Raw genomic sequence first — 23,163 nt, 5'->3', positions numbered from 1 at the left:
TCTCTGATATTACAACGTTACGTAACACGTAAAGTGACACGAAGACCTGGTCAACGAAAGAGTGTCACTGAAGAGCAGCTCAGCAGTGCAAGTGACTCAAGGAATAAGGGGAAACACTTTTATAATAAGGGTACAAATCATATAGATAAATAATATTAGAAAAGTTAGTTCTATACATGTTTTATTATGTTACTGCATTTATATTTATTATATAAATGTTTGCAGCTGACGACCAGTTTGAGAAGAATAAAAAGTAGCTTAATATTTCTATGAGAAGAGGAAGACTACTGTTCTGCTTTCAGAGAGGCTGAAGTAAAGTTTTATGTAACTGGAATCCAGCTAATTTGTATGTCATGTATGGAGAACCTTTGAATTAGCATTCCTTAACTGATTATTTATTAAGCGTAAACATGAATCAGTCATAGTGACTTGATCCTTTGTTAGTGATGAGCAGCAGGTATTCATGATCCCGCATTAATTCGTGCATTAAATCATCATAATTGCATCATGATGCATTATTTAAGCATTACTGGAGTATGTGATTTGTACCCCTATTATACAGTTTTATTGTAGTCTTATTAGAAAGAATAAATACTTGTAGACACCAGTGAAGACGATGAAGTTTTAAAGATGAAAACTTGACATTTCTTTGTGAATTATGACCCAGCAGACGTCTCAGGCCTCAGTTGTAAAATGTTTTCCAGGATGGAGTAAGCCACTTGTGAAGCACTGGCTCTGATACTCTTACAGTGTGTCTTTCAGGATATAGCCTACTGAACTATATGTGTCCTTATAGACTACAACAGGGTTTTTTATCTGGTTGAAAAAAATTATGTTAGGTTGCACATGTCAACACAAGGAGCTAATTTGCTCTCCAGGAGATGGCGCCATTGGCCCATATCATATCCTCATACAAACAGTATTTACAAAGCTCTGAGTTAGTGATTATATATATATTATTTTTATGTTTTTGGCTGCTTTTGCTCAAAGTCTGAGTGTCTGCAGACGTGCCCTCTGCGGGAGTCTGCCAACATCACACATACCAAGCTGTTCTGAGTGATGTTATTAGTGAATTCATTTTGGCCTGATCATAACCACAAGTTGTCTACATTTTTGTTAAATTCCCTGATCCTGCCTCCTCGTGTATAACAACCCATACATTATCCTTAAAACAAATTTCCTTTGATATTCTAATGATGTGAATAAATCTGCAGCTCTTTATTGACACAGGTGGCTGGTGCTGGCTGAGAGCTGTCCAAGGTCCTGAACTATATAACAGCCTGTTGGTGCTGAGTATCAGGCAGCAGAACAAAAAAAAAAGGTTTCCCCCATGCCATTACACTGGATGTAATTATATCTCTGTTGCATAATCTAGCATGAGAGCGTGCTTAACAGAAATCATGTCATAATCTGCCAAAAACAACAACCATAACAATTTATCATTTAAATATAAACAATGCCAGTTATTTTAATCACTTCTCCCCTTTGCAATAATTCCGATGAAGCTTTTTCCTTGTATCTCAAATACACCTCCTTTGCACCCCTCCTCCCATTTCCCATCTCTCTCTCTCTCTCTCTCTCTCTCTCTCTCTCTCTCTCTCTCTCTCTCCCTCTCCTCCTCCCCTTTCCCTCGTCTCTTCCTCCTGTCTCCCCGTCTCTTTATCCCCGACAACAACAACATTTGGCCACGAGTCACCAAGCCCATTCGTTCCCATACATTCACATGAATAGGTCCTCCCCACCACCACCACCGCCACCTACCCCCCCCTCTCGCGCTGCGGGAATGGTTTAACCCGTTATCCACAGTGTGTGAGCGAGACAGGGAGCACAAAGGAAGCGCACACACTGCTCGTCCAGGAGGGGATATAATAAGATAGCATGATGTAAACATGGAATAAAAACCCGAAAGAGCAGCGTTTTCCATTTCCCGTCGCACTGCTCTCCCCCCATTATCGGTGTTCAATATTAGATGAGGTACTGGCTCACAACAACGGCGAGTCTGTCTGGACGCGGAGAGACAGGCAGCAAGTGAGAAATTGAAGCCAAGAGTGGTGGAGGAGGAGAGGAAAGAGGAGTTGAGCATTGTTTCATCTTCAGCTTCAGGGTTTTCTTTCTTCTGGAGTTGCTCGCTGGTTTTTTGGACTGAGATCATGATGTCGGGGTTTTAAAGCTGACCGAGCAGACAAGTGGACATTATTATCTTTTTAAAAAAATCGGTTTTCCTCTCTTTTTCTGGACTCGGGGACGACAAAGGGAAAAAACGATAATATGTTGCATTTCTGAGGTGAGTGAGTTTTCTTTGTCTCTCTCTAATTACAGTTCTGTTGTGTTATCGCAGCACATAGATTATTGGATTGTCTCCCAGGGCCACAAAGAAAGACTAAAGTGTAACGTTTTGACTGTTATCTCCACCCAGCAGCCAAAATAACATGTTTTTTTTCCTCATGTGAAAATGGTTCCCAAAAGGCAATTACGTTGCCAACAGCCGTATGCCCATCACTATAACTGTCTTTGGAAACGAGACACATGGAGGGCTACCTCCGCTCTGCTATTGTTTTCCCTCTATTGTTTTCAAACGGAACATTAACGGAACATTTGGTGCTCGAGCGCAAGGCACGAGCACTTCGAGACCTCCTCAACGGTCGCCTATCAGTGACAGCCAGATGAATCCTTCATGATGTGTGGGAATTAATAATTGAATAGACTAAACTCTGAATTTGATACCCGTGTGCATAATTGGGTTGGACAGCGTGTAAACACTGGGAGGCAAATTGATTTGCAGTCGTGGAAACTCACGTGCATCCATATCCCATCCACCTATCTATCTATCTATCTATCTATCTGTCTGTCTATCTATTTATCTAACAACACAGCTACATTTAAAAGCTAATTGGAGTTTATGCAAAAACAAAACATTGAGAGGAAAAGAGGGGAAATATTTTCTTTCTCCCACTGTATTCCTCTCCACCTCCTCTCTTCTTCGGGGCACAGTAATAGCACATGAAACATCTTCATAATTGGTAGGTTTGCCCGAGCAAAGAAGAAGTAATTATAGGCAGCGAGCCTGCTAAGTGTGCAGGCATTTTACTTTTATTTCCTTTGTTAAACGTAATATTGTCTTTGTACCACATACTAGTTCTGTTCTGAAAATGGCAGAGCCTGAACTTGTGTTTTCTCTCTCCAACTTCTGCAGTTTAAGATAACATTATTCATTAATAGATCAAAATGAAACCATTCAGCATTAAAAAAGAGTTTAGTTCTCTGCTTCATTCCCCATATTTTTTTTGGTACTTCCACTGTGTTTGGTGCTGTATGTGAGAGAATGTGTGCACAGCTGTCCACATGCTGCAAGGGGGAGACACACAAGGCTTTGCAACCAAAAGACTTGCAGATAATTACATACTGTACATTCCCACTTTGATGTTACAGGAGAGGATGAGAAATGTAACAGTGAAATACAAGAGCAGGAGATGCAAAGAGCATAAAATAGAGGGTATGATTATACTGTTAGTTGGCTGTTGTGCGCTCAAATTTCAAATACAATTACAGGTTATAATGAACCCTTTGGCCTTCTCCACGCATAAAAGAAAAAACCAGGCACAGCCCATTAGAAAAGTAAAATTACATCCCAGCGATAAAGATCTCCTGAGATATAATGATGCATTTCAGGGTTGTGCAGTATTTGAAAAGAGGATGCAAAGAAAAAGACACCATGGGAGGACGTGTTGAGAAACCACTGTGCAGCTTTAGTTACTGACTGCGCTTTTGTTCGGTGCATTGAATGAGTGCGCTGGTGTCAACCCACAGCGTTTCTTACTTTGTAGAGCTATTAAATCTTTTAATAAGACCCTTTCTTCAGTTTGTGGTTCATTTTCATGGATTGAACTTTGAAGCTGTGGTCTTGGTTTTGGGGAATTAATTCAAACTCAGTGAACCTACATTTGAACTGAACACCAAATAACAGATATTAATCAGATAAAATGTGGCTAAAATTGTTCATTCATTCAACTCAGGGAGCAATAAGCCATATACTGCTGGCAACTGCGCAGTTGGGGGTCACCTAACAGGGCACTGTTAGAGGAAATATTGAGAAAAATGAAACATTTACTTTACTTTCTGATGATTTCTAAATGGTCAAACCAGCAGGCCAGTCAGAGCCCCATTTCTCTATTATGCCCAATGGCATGTTCACTACTCCAGCTGACAGGTGTTATTCTTATGCACTGTGCTCTACTGATTCCTCAGTGTTAATAATAATTAATAATGGCAGCTCTTGATATCACATTTAAATATCTGTGGCTAGTAATGAATGGTAAGGTCTGTGTTTCAGACAAGATAATGATGAGATAATGAACAGACCAAGGGACATTGAGGGGATAGGCACGTGATAACACACAATGCACTAGTATTCAACCCTGAATCTTTCAGAAGTCTATTAAAATGGTTTGAATTAGGCCCACATATGAGGCGTTGTTGTTGTAGTTTGGCCAGAAGTAGAACATTGTGTCTCTTTAAGGCCTTTCTTTAAGAGTGTGAAAAATCTGGTAAGGCTTATGGTTCCCAAGGATTTAAACAGGCAAATAATTTTTTTTATCTGAACCCTCTGCAACATATCATTCCACTAGAATTAAATACATGGGAGAAAACTGCCTTGTGAAGGCAAACAAACTTTGACAAGTAATTGTAAAAAATGGACTCACTCCAGGATTTGAATCAGTATTAGGATAGATTGCTTTAATAGATCTCAGTGTTGAGGTGAGGCTGGGTACCAGAGAGACTTTCATTCATACGATACATGGATTGTCTGTGTTCCTACGCACTCACTGCGCACTGCTTTGATGACGAGTTATGTAAGTGTAGTGAACATAAACTAAGAAGAGTCTGACTCAAGACTGAGCACAACATGTCTACAGGGACTTCTCTGTCTGACAGAGCTAGTCTGCAACAGGCCTCAATGTTTCTGTTATATATTAAAGAGAAAGATGGATGGGAGGTTAAAGAGGTCAGACAAAGAACGAGTGAGGGAAGACTGAGTGAAAAAGGGGAGATATTAGTTATTAGAGCAATAAATATAAGAGTGAAGGGGAAAGAGAGAAGGTAGGGGGGAAATAGAGGGGGTTATGCATTATGAAAAATTGGGGACAGACAAAAGAAAGAATTCCCATAAAATGAGGGAAATAGACGAAGAATAGTCAAGGCAGAGACAGACGGGTAAAAAAGAAAGGAGAGAAGAGTTAGAGGAGAAAGGGTCGATCCTAATCCCATTAATACACACCAGTGCTGTCCTTCCCACTGGCGTATTCACATGCACACACACCACACGTGCACTAGTTCAAAGAAATGGTCAGATACATTGCTGTTTGTTGTGCAGCTCTCCAATAGGCCCTCTGGACGTCCATTTAATGATTTGAGCACTCTAGGCGCTAAATGTATGGTGGTCAGGACAGCGAGAGTGTAATGAGGACTGCGTCAGGTTTCAACCAGATCTGACTTGCAGCGCGTAAGAGCCCTCTGGCAGTGTGGCGCGTGTGTGTGTGTGCTTGGCTGTAATGTTGGCCTGTAGCTGAAAGAGTCTCTTTTCCATCTAAGCTGACACATCTGCTGCATCTGCCAATGTTGTTGTACATGCGAACAATATTTGAAAAAAGTGTGTTGCAGATGCAGAACTTTGTATATGTGTTGTGTGTACAATATGTGTGGACTTAATGTGTTGACTACTGCAGGAATAAGCCTTTTTGGAATAGGAAATACTGGTTCATCCTCATGAGAATTGGCTAATAATTAACCTAAATTTAGTCAAGGAATTGGTGAGGCTATTGGACATTCCCCATTAATCCTAATACTGTTTGTATGTGTGTGCCAGCGCAGGAAAATATTAACAAATAAATAGAGTAAGTTGAGCCAACAGAGCTACAATTGAATTCAGTAATTCAGGACGTGTCTACAGAGCGAGAGAGCTGTGAGCAGAAACAAGATAGAAGATACATACAGAGAAACTGTGTATTTGTGTGTGTGTGTGTGTGTGTGTGTGTGTGTGTGTGTGTGTGTGTGTGTGTGTGTACATTCCTGCATGACTTTGTCCTCTTTTCACACCATCACAGACAAAAGACAGAGTAATTCTTCTACCTCTGACTATTTGAGCACATTTTGCTGATAAGGCTTCTGCTTCTTTGATTGTGACTGCATGTATTGAGGAATTGCTGCTCTTACTTAAGGATCCAGTGTGTAGGATTTAGTGGCATCTAGCGGTGAGGCTGCACATTGCAACTAACTGAATCCCCCTCGCCTGACCCTCCCCTTCCAAGCATGTAGGAGAAATTATGGCGGCAATGAAACGTGAAAAATGCAAAAGAACCAATGTTTGGTTTGTCTGTTCTGTGCTACTGTCGAAACATGGCGGTTACTTCTTTCACAACTGTTACTTGCAGTCATACCTTCAGAGGGAAAAGTAAGTAGTAAGGGTTGGCTTTCTTTTTTATCATAGTGTCTTTATTCTTCGCTGAGAGCAGAAACAACACAATCATCTGTAAAAAATAAATATGTAGGAAATGGAAGCAAAATGGTTTTGAAAGACTTGGCAAATCAGTTCCCGCTGTAACAAACAATATTCATGTATTCATCCGTATGAATAGACCTAGATAGGTAGACCTCAGTAACCTGAATGAGATAAATGCTTATAAAAATAGGTTGCTCTGAAAGCATGCGTTTGGATGTGCAGTCAGAGTTCTGAACAGCCACCCTTAGCTTGTGAGGGATTTTTGGAAGGAGCCAAATGGATCCATGTGGGATTGAAGACAAATTTAACACTGTGGCTTAAAGTAGGTCCAGTGTTCAGCAAGAGAGAAAGAGAAAGAAAGAGCAAAGTGGTTGTAAGCAGGCAGCAGTGAGATAAATGATTCTGGAAAGAGAGACGGTGAAAGACAGAGAGTGAGCTGTAATCTGATGAAAGCCTCTTTACTCCCCTGTCACCTCACCTTCAGGCCACAAGCAATAACCAAGGCTTAGAGGGGGATCAATGCTACCAACATACAGGTGCGCACACACATACACAGTCTTCGGATCTCTCCACTTTAAGTGCTCTGAGGCTGCCCATGGTACACATGCTACATCTGAAGATACCTGAGATCGCTCCACAGCAAAGCAGGTTCTGCTCACCTGCTGTGCTGCTGTTGCGCTTTGACTTGTTTGCTAAATGTATGAATTGATAGATGAATGGATGCATAAAAAGGCAATGGGAGAGAGAACGAGGACAATTTGTTTATCCAGACTTACTTTTCGCTCTTGGTGTTTGGTTTTTGTATGTATGTGTGATGGTGTGGGTGGGCGGGTATGTGAGGGGTCTATAGGTCACTCAGACATCTCAATGGACTTGTAGCTCTAAGGGAGAGAGGGAGAGTGTGAGGAGAAAGTTAACAGCTCCCATACAAATCACCCTCCTCATGCATTTAAACCTAATGACCCGGGCAACCAAATGACCCAGGCTGAGGCTGGTTGTTTTACTGTGAGTGTCCTCTAGTTTAGTTTTATTTTACAGATACAGAAAATGCTAATGAAATGCATGAATGCACGATGGAGGGGGCAGAGAACTTAAAGAGCTTATCTGAATACATATAAAGAAAAGACTAACTAAAGACTAAAGACGCTAAGCAAAGATAGGCATTCAAACTGTTTAAAATGCGGCTAAACTTGTTTTGTTAAAAGCTTAAGATTTTGCTCAAAGCTCAATATAAAATCCATATGCACTAGATAACATAGATATGTAAAATTGTGCTATTAACATGCTTTATTTATGAAAGGAACTGTAATGCCGTTCACATTTAGTCTGTTATGATATTTAGTTTTAAACCAAGCACCACACAGTGTTAGATGTGATGTGATGTGAGGACATGATTATACTTCAAAAAGAAGGAAATGGGCAAAAAGGAAATTGATTCTGAAACAGAGAGTAGAAATGCAATCAGGAGAGGCAAGGGCAATGTTGAACAAGACTTCTTGAGCTTGGGAAACAAAATTACTTTAAGATAAGGATGCTGTGATGAATGATTTGAGACTTTGCTGGGTATAAACATCAACATCTGATATGTGTAAAAAGGACTATTAATGGTTCATTCACACTGTTTCTGCAATACTTGTATTTGCCGTGCAAGCAGTTTTTGCAAAGATACAGTAGTTTCAGCTAAGAAGTCAATTAATCAAAGGTGCAACAGTGGAGGCATTTCCAATGGAAAACAAGGCAATCTACGACTTTCTGGTTACTATGCCCGCTGACCAGGGAGCTAGTTCCATGTAACTGCACAGTCTGGCCGTCTCGGAAATAAACCTGCAACAAACAATCCATCTATCATAAATAAAAAATAAGCTACAAAACACATTTGAGAAGATGAAAAAAGTTTGAATTTGTTCTTCATATACAACTTGAATGATTTGCTGCATAGTTTTTAAAGCTTTATGTAAGCATTTTAATCAAAACACACATGCTGGTAACCATTGTAGGAAATAGTGCTAAATGGCAGAAATGCTGTACATTACTGCCGTCGTCATGCTTATTATCACAGTGATGAGCATCCTCTTGCTGAGTATAACAAAGGTCACCAGCGCACATGTACTGTTATTTTCCTAAAACCCTGCACTTACAGAGCTATACATTTCACATAACTGCCAAACTCATTAGTCAAATAGTTCTACCATTATATCCAAGAGGACAAAGGTCTTTGAGATAATTTTATGTTACATCTCAATGGTCTGTGAAAAAACAGTAATTGCACTGTGAATTCAACTCTCAGTGTCTTTATTCTACAGCAGATTGCACAAGAACAGATGCTAGATAGGACTGTTTTGCTATATTTCTTTGATGTCAGATCTGTCTTGAATCCTAAGCAGATTCAAACTCTATAAGTCTCTTTCCGCTTTCACCCACACCCACCTTTCACAACATACACACACACACACACACACACACACACACAGTAGTAGTCTCCCCAGTGACAGATGGGCTAGCTGGAAACACAGTCATCCTGTTAGTAACCATGACATCAGCAACACTGTTACTCATTGTCACATGCAAGCTCTCCCTCTCTCTCTCTCTAAACTGGAAACAGAACAGAAGAGTGAAGGTGCCGGCCGATTGTGACTATCACTGCCTTCACAGTTCAGAATCAAGATCCTAAATCTTATTAGTGAGTTTGCGCCCTGCGTCTGATATATCTGTAGAAATGTACAAATGGTGAGTCAGGTAATTACAGTCGCATTGCACAGCGTCACTGAAACACTGACTCCCTCTGTGCCCTGTAAAATATGTTAATAAACTGCTATTCTGGTTTAGTCATTTTACATTCATTAGCTATGTTCAGTGTTGATGAAGAACGTAGTTGTAAGTTCCTAAAGAATCTGGTTGGGGTGAGAGGCTGCTGAAGAGTTTGCCCTCAACACTGAACTTTATGTCTGGTAGACTGAAAAGCACAAGACAAAGCCATGCTAGCAGCAGCAGCCATGCTAGAGGCTCTATGCAAGTAAAATGGTTACCACCATTTGGTTTAGCAAGTTAGCATGCTAACATTTGGCAGATGGGAGTGTCATTATACTTGCAGGTATTTGGTCATAAACCAACGTATTGAAAAAATGGAAATTTTGATATGATAATTGCACTATATGAAAAGTTAGAGGAACTAAGTTCTTATAACAGTTGTTCACCACCCCAAAACTGAAACTCATGGTGGAGCTATAGAGTAAACACCTGACAAACAGACATTAGTGCATCCTTAGTATAAATATTACAATATGGACAGAATTCATTGGAGAAAAGGTTTCTCTCTGTGCTATCTAGTGATCCTGTCTATTGTATCTTGCTAACCTCACCAGGAGAAAACACCTGATATCTCAGTAATAGCTTTAGTGGTATTAACAAGGTTTACTTCTGTAACATTTTACCTTAGACTTACCAGGCTAATCTCCATCCTGCTTTTAGCCTACTGAACTATAACCCACTGAACTCCCCTTCACATATTGTTTTGTATTTTATCCTCACACACAGTTGTCTGATACAAGAAATATGGCATTAGTTACAGCCTTGATCTAATATTCAGTCAAATAATCTGATTACCTAAGTACACTTAGGTAATCAATATCACCCCTTAATACCAGAATTAGGAGAGACAATTGTCCAGGTAAACCCTCATAGTGTATGAGATTTAAAATGATATATGTTGATAATTATATATTTAATAATATCCAGGATTTCATCCTCGATCCTCATACAATAGTGGTGATTTTTTGTTTTGAAAATGTCCATTAAAAAAATTGAATACCAAATACACTGAAACAAGCTGTTCTCATTACTCTGGAAAAATCACAGAACATACTGTCAAGAGTTTTCTGGGGACTGTTTATTCAGCAGAAAGAAGTTAGAGCGAAAAACTGGTCAGAGCAAGGTCTGTTTATTATCCAGAGTAATGACATCAATGTTTCTGGAACAACACTGTTGTTGACAGTTTAATTTACAGTCACTGTATTAGCTGAGGCAGAAATCTCTGAGACAAATATCTCAAACCCTGGACAAATGAAACCAAAATCATCTGTGTGTGTAGATGTCCCTAGAAGAAGACTGTATTCTTGTATTGGAGCTCAGTATGAATCACAGTCAGGTTTTTAACTTTCACAAAACAAGTTAGAGAAACCTAAGCAATGCTACCGTGTTGATTTTGAAATGCTAATAGAAACAATGTGATGAACATCTTTTTCTTCAGACTCTTTTTGCTCGATACTGTTTACAGTCGTAAAAATAAAATGCATCATTCCTCAGAGCGAATCATACCATTAGCCTTCGGGGCTTAACTTACCATCACTTCTGTTGTATTGTCATGTTTCTTTGGCACAGGAACAACAGTTCACCTGAGGTTTAGTTTTGTAAAGGATGACACTGTGCCTTGCAGACATTGAAAAGGTTGAAGCTGACCTCAAGCTGCCAGGAGATGATAAAAAACCATACTTTCCTCATTTTTTTTTTATCAAGTCGGACTCATTGTCTTTGATTCATTTTAACTATGCTGTTCACTGCAAGCATACTTTTACAGAATGAGGTTCACAGTGGTATTGTCCTAACCTTCAGAGACTTTCTCATTATGTGAGATTATCTGTGTGTGTGTATTGAGTATTACTGTTTGTGAAATGTCTCTGCATCCAAACATTCTTTTTTAATTTTGCGCTCCTTCTCTTCTCTCTTCCCTTCTTTCTGTCTTCATCTCTCTCTCTTTCTCTCTCTCTGTCCAACCCTTCCAATCTCCACCCTGGAGACCAGTGTGTCCTCGTTCTGATGATGCTCTGTCGCCACCACTCAGTGTGGGGCCTCTGAAATATTCATGCTGACACACATACACACACACACATACACCTAGAGACACACACACGCACAAACACTTTCAAACTCTTCATCTTTTTTTTCTCCCTGTTAGTTTGCACATATCAATAGAAGATTATAAAATATAATTTATCTCACAGCATGTTTGGGGAGGAAAAGCATTACACTTGCAAACACACACACACTTCACATGCAGAGAGGACTTCTCCACTCCTCTTCACATTCCCCTGGATTTCTGCAGAATACAGTTTGAGATCAACTTCATTTTTTTCCTCAGCTTGCATTTGAAATGATAATGCTAATATAGTGTGCAAGTGCAGAATCAAGCATAAATACATGTACATAGTGACAGTTATTCAGGGACAGCAGCATGTTTCATGTCGGCCATATCAGTTCCTACAATGGCTATAGATCAAAGGCCTAAAGATCATAGAGCCGTAAAAGTCTGTATGCTTATAGAGGTGAAGGTAAAGTCACACTATGAATAGCGAATACAGTTTCGAGGCCAGAGCTGGCATGTAGCAGAACAAATCATAAAAGCCTTATTACTGCGTCAGCAGTGTTCAAATTTGATCTGTGACCTCAGACTGAGGCACTCATATGGAGGAGAGAGGAACAGAAGCAAAACTCCAACAGAGAGCACATCAACACGCAGAAAGGTTATGACGCTGCCAGTGGTTTTGATATGTAACCTAACATTATTGGCCTGTCGGGCTGATGGAGGCATGCAAGCAAGGATACGGCTGAGCAAATCATCACGTGAACTGTGATTTGTGTCAGCGGCGCTGTGGTGTGATTCAGTGCTCCCTGTTTGTTAGCAGGGAGAAAAAGCCAGCCTGTGAAACTACATTTAGATGTTGGTTTCCCTGCAAAGTTTACATATGAAAGCTCTCAAGTGGAGCCAAAGGAAAATTACATTTTTCAGGTTATTCAGTTCAGTAGAAACACTGTGACCTTTGTTCTCACAGTATGATCTAGGAAGTATTTTCTTGCATTATCTTTACTTATCGGACAAAAAAAAGCAATGTACTGGGACAGATGTGCCATTACTGTGCCAACTTCAATGCACATTTTAGGAAGGCACAAGTACTGTTCACCGTTATAATTAGATCCATAGTTCTGTCTCTATGGAAACATATTGTCACAGTGGAGCAAATAATGTTTTTGTACCATACAGTGACCTTTAGATCTATCATTGCTGTTTATCACAGAGAAAAACCAACAGTAATACTGAGCTACTCTTCTCTCCTGGGTTGATATTAATTTACAGTGTGAAGTCGTCCCCCGCATGTTTTTGAGGCTGAGCACACTTCTATAATCCCATGATGCTTTTGGCTGCTTTTGAATTGTCTGTCAGCATCAATCACACAGGCAGAAATGAGCACACAACACATCTGAGACAAAGTATCACCTTTGGAGGAAGCTGCAGAAATTAGCAAATTATTACTGTTAAGTGTGAAAGTGAAGACGTCCCATTCTAAATATGGAAATCATCTTTTTATATATCTAAACCTAACTGTAAGTCATCGTAGTAGACTACTAAACTACAAGGTTTTGTTTGGTTGGTTTTGGTTTGGTTGCCATCGAAAATGTTACCAGGGTCTTTGCCCTCAAAGGGATGGTTTAGTCCAAGATACTATATTTTTCAAATACCTACACACTCACTACACTTACTCTCACAAAAAAATGCTTAAACATCAAGGATGGGTCCGTTTTGGCCAAATACGCTGCCTCAGTCCACCCTAATATGTTGGTGAATTATAAAGAGGCACTAGCTAAATAGGGTCAGAGGTCAGGACCGTCTTCTGCCAGGGGTCTCAAAGAAACCTTCACAGATTGGCTCTTAACATGCACATTCCCATGGAGACGAGCCCCCCCCTTCCCATTTGCAGGGTCCTTGTAAAGCTGCTGGTTGTTATAGCAACAGACTGGACGTGACATTGTTGCATAATATGTAGTTTTTTATTCTTCCTTGTTCTGACCTTATTAGTGGCCAGTTTTCTTATCATGTCATCTCACTGCCAACAGAGGGGTTAGGTCAGGAATGTGATTTGACAAAATCTTTACACACGTTCGGCATTCAGCTTGAAGATTTTTGTCATGTGGTGTAAACTGAGAATGATTACTTTATATAGCATAACTTACCCTTTTTGTTTGTTTGAATTAAATTGTCTTTTGTTTTTGTGAAAAATACTTATTTGTTTGCCTTTGTCATTTCGGATGCAAGGAGAAGAAGATGAAACAAAAAGAAACAGAAAAGTGCAGTAATAATCTTCTCCTCCAGACATTTTTCATACCTGATAAAGTTTTTCAGTTTTTCTTTATCAGATTTTTGGTAAATCACTGCATAGCTAACAATTCCCAGTTGCATACAGTTAAAAATCCTATAATTCCTTGAGAAGTGCAGAAAAGACCTTCATTATTCAGCATGTGTCGATTTAATATTTATTGAAAACAAAAGAAACAAAAAGGTAAATCAAGGCAACTTTAGAGATCAAATCGTTGGAGCACATTTTCGATATTCTTTTTGGCAGTGCAGTAGCTCCCCTTGTCATGTATTCTCAGTTGGTTTATTCTCCTGAGTCAGGTGCCTGTGGTGTAACTAAGCTTCCGTCTTCACAATCTGTTTCACCATTGGAGTCTGTCTTTCCAAGACAGGCAATTATGACTTGGAATTAGTCCAATTGGTTTTCATGTTTTTGACAAAATTCTGTACCGCAGACTGATGCAGTTTTTCTTTAGTGAAGTTGTAGATCTGAATGCAAAGGCATATCCAGGATGGACAAGATTGATGACAGAGGGGAAAAAATTGGCACATGTATCCCTTGACTGTCTATTACTTTATGTTTTTTATATTGATCGAGATGCAGATTGAGCATTTCTAAACATTTTTAACAAGTTTACATTTAGGAGGATCTCTGGGCAGAAATACAATATAATATTCATAGGTATGTTTTCATCTGTGTATAATCCCCCCAAAACAGGAATCGTTGTTTTTGTTACCTTAGAATGAGACGTTTTTATCTTCAGACAAAGCAGGTCACCTTCCATTGAGCCCGCCATGTTTCTACAATTGCCCAAAATGGACAGGTTCGTGGCCACCTTAGACACACTTCAAGGTCTGTTCTCATTCCCAGGTCGTCAAATACAGACACTAGCGGTGTTTAGTTGGTTGCAATCTGCAATTTCACCACTAGATGCCAGTAAATTCTACACTCTGGTCCTTTAATTAACACATTTTTGGCAGTGCACTCTCTAGTTTCTAATATACACCGATCAGCCGTAACATTATGACCACCTTGGCACCCTGTTGGTTATAATGCCAGCCTTTGTTCCCCATGTGCATCAGTTTGCCTTGGCCGTCCATGACCCTGTCTTTGGTTCACCGCTTTTCCTTCCTTGGACCACTTTTGATAGGTACTGACTACTGCAGACCGAAAAACACCCCACAAGAGCTGCAGTTTTGGAGATGCTCTAACCCAGTCGTCTAGACATCACTGGCCCTTGTCAAAGTATCTCAAATCCTCATGCTGCCCATTTTTACTGCTTCTAACACATCAACTTGAGGACGAAATGTTCACTTGCTGCCTTATATATCCCACCCACTGACAGGTGCCATGATAACCAGATAATCAGTGTCATTCACTTCACCTGTCAATGGTCATAATGTTATGGCTGATCGGTGTGTTATAAAGTTGTTTGCAGACACTTTCCCTCAACATGACTCACCTCAGCCATTAAGTTTTTAGCAATTTAAGTTTTACCATATTACCTTATCTGGAGCAACTTATAATGAAATAGGTTGCCATGGAATCACAAGTCTGCAGGGCAGCAGGATGCGATGCGAAGTGATTGCTCAGTGACTTTCTCCTGTCAATAAGTACCAAATCTGTTGACATTTCCTGCACTAGGAGTGCAACTCTGTACTTCAGTCTGAGGATTTAACTTCGGTATAGTATCACATATTACTCTCACAGTTATTATTCTACTTGACATAGCCATGTAGTACAAACTATGTAGCTAACATGGTTGCCACTGAAGACTGCTGCATTCAAACACTCTGTATTAATGCTAATCAGCTTCAGTTTAGCTCTTGAGTCATGCACTCCCAACTTCTCCCACAGGCATAATTGTTTACACCGTATCATTAATGTGTTTAATACTAGCTTACAGTTCATCTTAATCTATGTTAATGCTTTGAATTCCATATAAGTACTGACAGGGAGGCCCAGAGGCACATTCTCAGGTGGGTGTTGCTGACATAGAAACAGATCTGATGAGTGGTGCTGTGGCTTGGGCTTAAAAAGCAATTAAACAAGCAGCTGACATTTAGATGTCTAAAAGACACCTGGAAACCTTGAGCAAATGAACTGAGACACTGTGCTGATTTGCTACTGCCACCCATTCATATTATAGCTTGCTGAATTACAGTTGTTAATTCTGCCATTAGATCTCAGTATACTAGAGACTTTTTAATTTCACTTGGCTCATCTCGTTCCACCTTTATTGTTATACAGTCGGTTATTGCTGGTACATCTTGACTGATGTTGTGTGTACAGTTGTTGACGTTTTCCCGCAGTGCGAGTGCAAAGATGTGTTTTTTTTCATTGTCGGTGACAATGGCGTGCTTCTTGCGACCAATAAAGCTACAGGTAAAATTGAAATCTGCTTGCAACTGAGTTCCTTCTACTCCAGCTAGCCACAATACGATGATCACTGCATTCTAATTTTACTGCTCTTTATCTAAACTTGACAACTGTAAAACCTGTAAGTTTTAGCAAAAATGCCTTATTTATTTCATTTCAAAAGCTTGTCTTGAATTTGACAATATTACATTATTTCTTTTGTAATCCCACTCCTGTGTGGTTTTGTTTTCTCTAAAGCAAAACAACATGTAATGCTGAAAAAGTAATCAATTTTGAGTTTGACTGTACAGGACTCCAGAGGTATTGCATTGCTAAAAGAAAAACACCACAGCTGCTTTTGTGTGATTTTGTGTGCCACAGTGCATCAGCACACACTAAGTCAATTTTGAGTAGCAAGGGCTTACCTTCCCTGCACAGCATGTGTGTACAATATATTGTTATAGTGTAGTAGTAGTAGTAGTGTTACTGTACATTTGTGGACATGGGAAACAGAGACTGGGCAACCGATATTACATGAGTTTGTTATCTGTACTCTAACATGACAAGTGCAGTGACCTGAAGGAGAAAGCCAGAAGAAGGCAATAGATCCTGAGTAACAGAACATAAGATTTAAGCCACAACATGTAACCCACTGAGGCTGTCAAAGAGAAGTAGGTTTTGAGTGTATCCAACTACAGTAGAAGAAGCTGTTATACTTATATGCACTGTATTGTAATTGTATGAGTCTCCAATATCAGTTCCTTAAAGCTAGAGATGCAGCAGTGGAGAGGAAATGCATTCTTTTACATCAATAAACTCTCACTTTCAAGATTTTATGTTCCATCCGGAGTCTCGGGCTTTACCAAGCAGACAGTGTAGCTGCAGAAAGGAGTAAAGAAGATGAGAACAAGTCCCTACAAATTACATGCAGAGTCACACACGGCTAATGGTTATAGTGTAAAGGGAAAGATTTGTGTGAAAACTGGAAATAGCTTAAGGAAATGTGTGTGTACACTCTTACCTTTAAGTGTATGACTTCACCTTCGCAAGTGATGCCATGATGAAGACAGAGAGCAACTGTGATGAAAAGATGTAGTTGTTCCGTGAAATAATGGTGATGCAGAGTAAAATACTACCACGTACAGTATGTCACTTAGAGGATGCTTCCATTTAAAGGTATTCACTGAATTTATATGCTTAGTAGGTCTTAATTTGTGTGGCTCAACTAGAAATTAAACCACTGGGATTTTGTGCCTGACTGTGGAGCTGTGTGTGGGTGAGTCTATGATCCTTGAATCAGACACATTACACATTACACTGCAACATTTTTTTTTCATGTACAATTTACTTACTAAGAATTGTAATCCTGTTTTTTATTACTAAAACTGTAAAGTCTATGTATTGTGCTATTATGTTAGGGTTGACAGAATTTGCCCACAGCTATCGTCACGCAAAATTTGTGAAACACAGACAACTTTGATCACTTTTATTAGCTGATGGGACTGATGCTACCAAAAAAGGATCAAGCGGAAGCCCCAGGCACATTTTCATCCTCTAAGAAAAAAGGAAAGAATTGGAATCTCCAAGCAGCATCTGCAGCGGACACGAAACTCATAATTGATCTCCTTGTAGCTTGTCAGTCAATTAAGATCAATTAGGAAAAACAGTTGTCAATACTGGGCTCCATTATGTAACAGTACATCTCTACAAAACATCTTATTAGATGAAAAGTTCTAATATATGCACGCTAGGTACAAAAAATGAATTGTGAAACCAGTAATTGCTCATAACTGACAAACAGTGTAATAGTGAAAGCTCCATTTGCCCTTTGGCAACAATTAAATATTAAAGTCTAATTAAATGTAACCAGTGGAGTCTAATTAAATACAATAAACACACTGAATTACTGGTGCAATATAAGCAAGCTTTTACCTTAATATTGTATGTTAATGTTGTGTGTTATTAGGTTAATAAATACAATGTATCATTTGTTTTCATGTAATATTAACAGTGCAGTCCAGATTATGTTTTTTTTGTGTGTGTATGTTTCTGGTACAGCCCCTCGTGTCTCATTAGAAATGAAGAAAGGTATTCTTTTGTTCATCTTGTGCAAGATTTGGCCTGCATATTGTGCTCATAGATCTACTGTATGTCTCAAGAGTTTTTGTTCCTCACTTCCTGTAATACTAAAAGCCGAAAGAAGGCTTTTCAGTTGCTCGTGTTTTTACCTTGGTTTTACACTTAAGCAGTAGTATCTCCTTAACATTGTAATTGCTATATTGAAGCATCCTCTTAAATCCAACAAAAAGCCTTTCTACCTTTCTCCCGTATTATTTGTTTTTGCTTCATTACATGGCAATTTACCTGATTATTTTGCCTTGTTCATCATAAATCTGGCATATGTTGCACTAAATGCCCCAGAAAATACATTGTATTCAGCATTTAAAGCATGTACAATCAACACGCTAGTATTTCCATTCCTGATTAGTTTTGTAACAATAGTGAAACACTATACATGGTTAATACTCTATCATGTTATGACATAGGGGTCTTTTAGCTTTAGTGAGTATTTGCTGAAGTATTATTTCAAATGAGTAATTCGAGCAATGGCAGATTAGGACTAAGTAGAGATGCAAATGTTTAATGTTTTTTTTTTTTTTATCCCTCTGAAAAACTTTAGCTTCTTTGCTCAAATACATACCTCACAAACAGTCTTGTACTTGTGCTACAATTTCTCACAACATGCAAATTTATGCAAATGCATTCCGTTGATCTTTCCATGGCAACCATTATGTGTGTGCTGCAGATCCTCTGCAATTGGTCAAATACTTTCAAACTGTTGACAACAATTTGTTGCTTCCTCTTTACTGTATATATAAGTGAATGATAGTGGCTGAATTGCATTTTTTTTTATTACGCAGTCATTTCATCTGCAGCAGTAGTTCTTATAGAGTGGCTGTGCTGTGCTGAGATGTTTCTTTTTTCAACATTATAATGCATGTTTACTGCTCTGTCAGCACTCACAGCTGTGTACTTAAAATGAGCAATCAATAATCACTGTCTCCTCTGTCTTCTCTCTCTCATTCATTCTCACTCCCTCTCCCTCTCTCTCTCCACAACTCTTTCTTTCCATGCCTCCTGTTTGCAGGTAGAGACGTTTCAATGGCTGAGGCCCACTGATTCAGTCATCCCTTCCACCCCTCACCCCCGCCTTCCTAAACGTCGCTGCCCTTCACTTCAGTCACCATGACTTCCACCAGCCAACTGCTGGGTTTGGCTGAGGCGGGGCTGAGGTGTGACCAGGAGATTGAGAGGAGATATGAGATTGTGCCCTCGGTGGTCTGCTCCATGTGCTGCCTCTTTGGAATTATCTACTGCTTCTTTGGTAAGTGGTGATGTAGTCAAAGCTTGCTCATGAGGTCTGAGCTGTTACATATAAAAATCCTGAAATAGTTTTTACCATGTTCTAGCGTAATTTCACAATCAGGTTCCTAAGTCACATGTTAAAAATACATCTTGCCACTTGTGCCTGTCATTGCCTGCTGATCTTTTCATAGTAGTCCTATACAGATATATATATCTATATATGTATCATTTAGGACTAGTTTAACATTTTGGGAAATTCTCTTTTCTCTCTTCTTTTCTCTAGAGTTAGACAGGATAGGATAGGACATAACTGAAATATCCCTGTAGGGAAATCTGTTTTGATCTCCATCCTGCAGTTCCACAAAAAACTAAAATATACATACTGCAAAGTCAAAGGAAAATGTCAACATCTCAACAACACATAGCTTCCATGTAATAATTTGCACAAACACACATACACAATGCCGGACGATGTCACAACCCCCAAGACCAACATCCTACATTATGAAAAGATTAATATCATTCTCATGTCTGTACTTTAGATATAAAACTACCACCAGCATCCAGTTAGCTTAGCTTAGCACTGGAGGACTGGAGATACGGGGGAAACAGATACCCTGGCTTTACACAAAAGAAACAAAATCGGCTCAACCAGCATGTGTACAGCTCACTGGTTAACACGTTATATCTTGTTTGTCATACAAGTGTAAAAATGACAGACCCTATGTATTAGTTTTTTAAAGAAAAACTATGGGCGTCTGCCAGTTGCATTAATGACAAACATGATGGAAACACTGACGAGTGGCATGTAGCTGATATATATTTTATATGTGTAAGTGACTGGAAACTGGAAAGTGCTAGAACAAGTATCCCTGAAATCTCTACTGTTGATCATTTTTCTGTTATTTCTAATTCATCCTGCTCTTCTGGTGTATAATAATATTGATTTAAGAGCAGTACAGAGTGGCTGTCTTGTTACTGGCTATGTGAATCAATAGTGAAACCTCAGTCCTACAGACTAAGCTACTATCATTCAGTATTTACTTCAGAGAGTAATTTGCACGACCATGTTAAACTCTAAAGGTCTGCTCTTGCTCATAATGCTTTCTCAAATCCTTGACTCTCAATCACCCCTACCTCATCATTGGGCTGATACTGAAAAGACAGGGCTGCCTGCTGTCTTTAAAAGAAAACAACACGTTATCTTCTGCTGCTTATTCAGCAGCACGTTCCTGTTTCTTTCAACTAAATGTTGCAGCATAAATACCAGGCCTAACTTGCAGTGGACCCCCTGCTGTCTTTTTCTTCCTCTGTGCTATCAAAAGCCCAAACTCATACTGTATGCATGGGTTCATTCAAATGTTAAGACACAAAGTCCTTACTCGAAGCTTAATTTTGTACCGAGTGAGTGACTACATTTGATTGCATCATAAGTATTAAGGGCTCATCCTAATGAGTTTGGATGTAAGGTCATTGCAGGAATGTGTAATCAATAAATAATTAGAGGGAGAGAGATCTGCTGTAATGGCTACAGGCTTTTTACATTAGAGTTGTTTTTGTTACAAAAAATTATCGTATGAAAATTGTATTTCTGCTTGAACAGTGACTGGCAAAACTGCATAAAATTGTCTCATGTGTTTTTGTAAAAGGTACAATTAATGTCAGTGTATTGCCTTGGGTTGGCTTACAGTGTAATTGTGTAATTATTTACTTGCAGACCTTTTCTAGTAGCAAGTGGCAGAGATTTTAACTTTGCTGTAGCCGTGTGAATTAATTGTTTTTTTCTACGTAATTGTTTGATTGTAGAAATCTGGGCACACAAGATCAGAGGCATTTTTTTAAATTTATTTTTGCCTTTACTAGACAGTAGGCAGTAAAGAGAGACTTGAACCTTTTTCCAGTGATATGGTATGCATCAGTAACCTTTTGACCACTGGGACGTGTTACAAATACTATTGAGTTAATTTATGAATCCTTTTTTGACATTTTGATTTTCAAACAAGAAAATAACATACTTTACACATTAGAGCCATGCGAGTCATAATTTATCACACAAACAAGTAGAGATATGTGCATCTCAATTCAACATACACTGTCCACTGTTATGAAAACAAAGTACTGAATTTTAAAATTGTATGTATTGTGTTGTGATCATACATAATTTGTTAGATTACTTAGCCACTGCTCATGTATATGATCTGTCAGGTAAACTAAAATATATCCCATGAAATCACATCCTTCACTACTGAGATAACATAGTTAATATCTATTCTGCCAGTAACACAAACAAGAAAATACAGCCGGACAAAAACATCCAGGAAAATTTACAAGGTAATGTTTCATGTAATAAAAACAGAATTGTATTGTGTAGAAAATGTATAAAATAACAATTTTGAGAAAGCAACCGTGCTGTTTTTGGATGAATATTGATGCATGTTGAAGCTCTGAGCAGATGTGGTGCATACAAATAGACTCACTCAAGCATACAGACAGCATTAACATTCACTCTATATGTCCTGGTAAAGCATCAGCAGCATCAGTCCCTGCATTACAATCAGGTTACCCAGCAACTTTATTTTACAAAGTTGGCAGCACATGAACAATACCATAGTAGCAGTAGCCCTGAAACAAGATCGTTGGGTGGATAACAAATGTAGAGAGCATCCTCACCACAAGTATGGCAGAAAATGTCAAGTTTGCCCTTAGGGCAGTGCCAGACAAAAGACCACCTTGTATTCCACTTTAAATGCACCTTATCAGCTTCCGCTGTACTTTGACTATACTGGTAGCATGCACATTACAATCATTGCATTTAGACAGCTACAAGTTAGCACACTTGCATGTTAAAGGACCAGTGTGTAGGATTTAATGGCATCTAGCCATGAGTGTGCAACCAACTAAATACCCCTTCCCCTCTCTAGAGTCAGTGTTAGATTTGTATGTTCTGCACTACCATATAACATGGTAGTTCCACATGGCGGAGTCAAGAAAGAGTCAATTGTTATCACCATTGTCATATAACACAAAAGTCCAACTTATTTAGTTTATTTATAGTTCTAAACATTTTGCATATGTATGCCTAATCTATAGGGTCTTTCATGGACTTGCCCCTCCCCCACTGAGCCAGTTCATAAAGCAGTAAGGATAGCAGCGGGAGGTCAACAAGGGCAGCTACCAGTTTATTAGCTAACTCCGGCACATTTACATTGAAGTGTAAACTGCAATGTTGATTAATGTGCAATGTCCCTGGTAATTCGATAAAAAAATTAAGAAATAAGAAGCCCCACCCTAAATCTTGCACACGTCCTTTAATGTTTTCTGTATCTGCTCAGTTAGCATCAGCTCTGAACGTCTGTATTTGCCAAAAATTTCAATTTCAACATAAAATGATTAAAAATATTGTTTCATACATGCTTCCAAAAACTTAACAGCAAAGACCCAAGGACATACTTTTACTTCAAAAGCTTCTCATCCTTCACCGTCTGTTATCTATTTGTCTCTCTGTTTATTTGACAGTATACTCTAAGAAAAAGAGAAGATAGATCAATGCCCAATCTTTCTCTATAACTGAACAAAATCACTGTTCTGCAAATGAGACATAACGCATAGCCTACTGTTGATGTTTCTCAGAAAACCGTACAGTCACTATTGCATAATTTGAGGAAAAAAAACATTTCTGTGAGAAAATTGATTCTCCCCGCTGATAGATGCCAATGTGGTTTAGTCCCAAGGACTTGAGAAGAAAAGGTTAGCTGTCATTTATTTGACCCAGAAAAACAACGAAGTTGCAGCAGAGATGATGAGTGATGTTATAGGAAC

At 39.0% G+C, this 23,163-nt stretch overlaps 1 protein-coding gene across 1 annotated transcript in view; it reads left to right on the top strand.

Moving 5' to 3' along the window:
* Positions 1 to 1,795: 1,795 nt before the first annotated feature.
* Positions 1,796 to 23,163, top strand: part of tmem198a (transmembrane protein 198a) — a 33,735-nt gene continuing 12,367 nt past the window's right edge. The window contains exons 1-2 of the mRNA XM_051404211.1: positions 1,796 to 2,284; positions 19,127 to 19,363. Coding sequence (XP_051260171.1) covers positions 19,225 to 19,363 — 139 coding nt within the window. The 5' untranslated portion in view covers positions 1,796 to 2,284; positions 19,127 to 19,224. The remainder of the gene's footprint in view (positions 2,285 to 19,126; positions 19,364 to 23,163) is intronic.

This window comes from Dicentrarchus labrax, unplaced genomic scaffold (genome assembly GCF_905237075.1).
Source record: "Dicentrarchus labrax unplaced genomic scaffold, dlabrax2021, whole genome shotgun sequence".
NCBI classification, from domain to species: Eukaryota; Metazoa; Chordata; class Actinopteri; family Moronidae; genus Dicentrarchus; species Dicentrarchus labrax.
The sequence above is the reverse complement of the archived record's forward strand: the minus strand, read 5'-3'. Positions and strand labels throughout refer to the sequence as shown.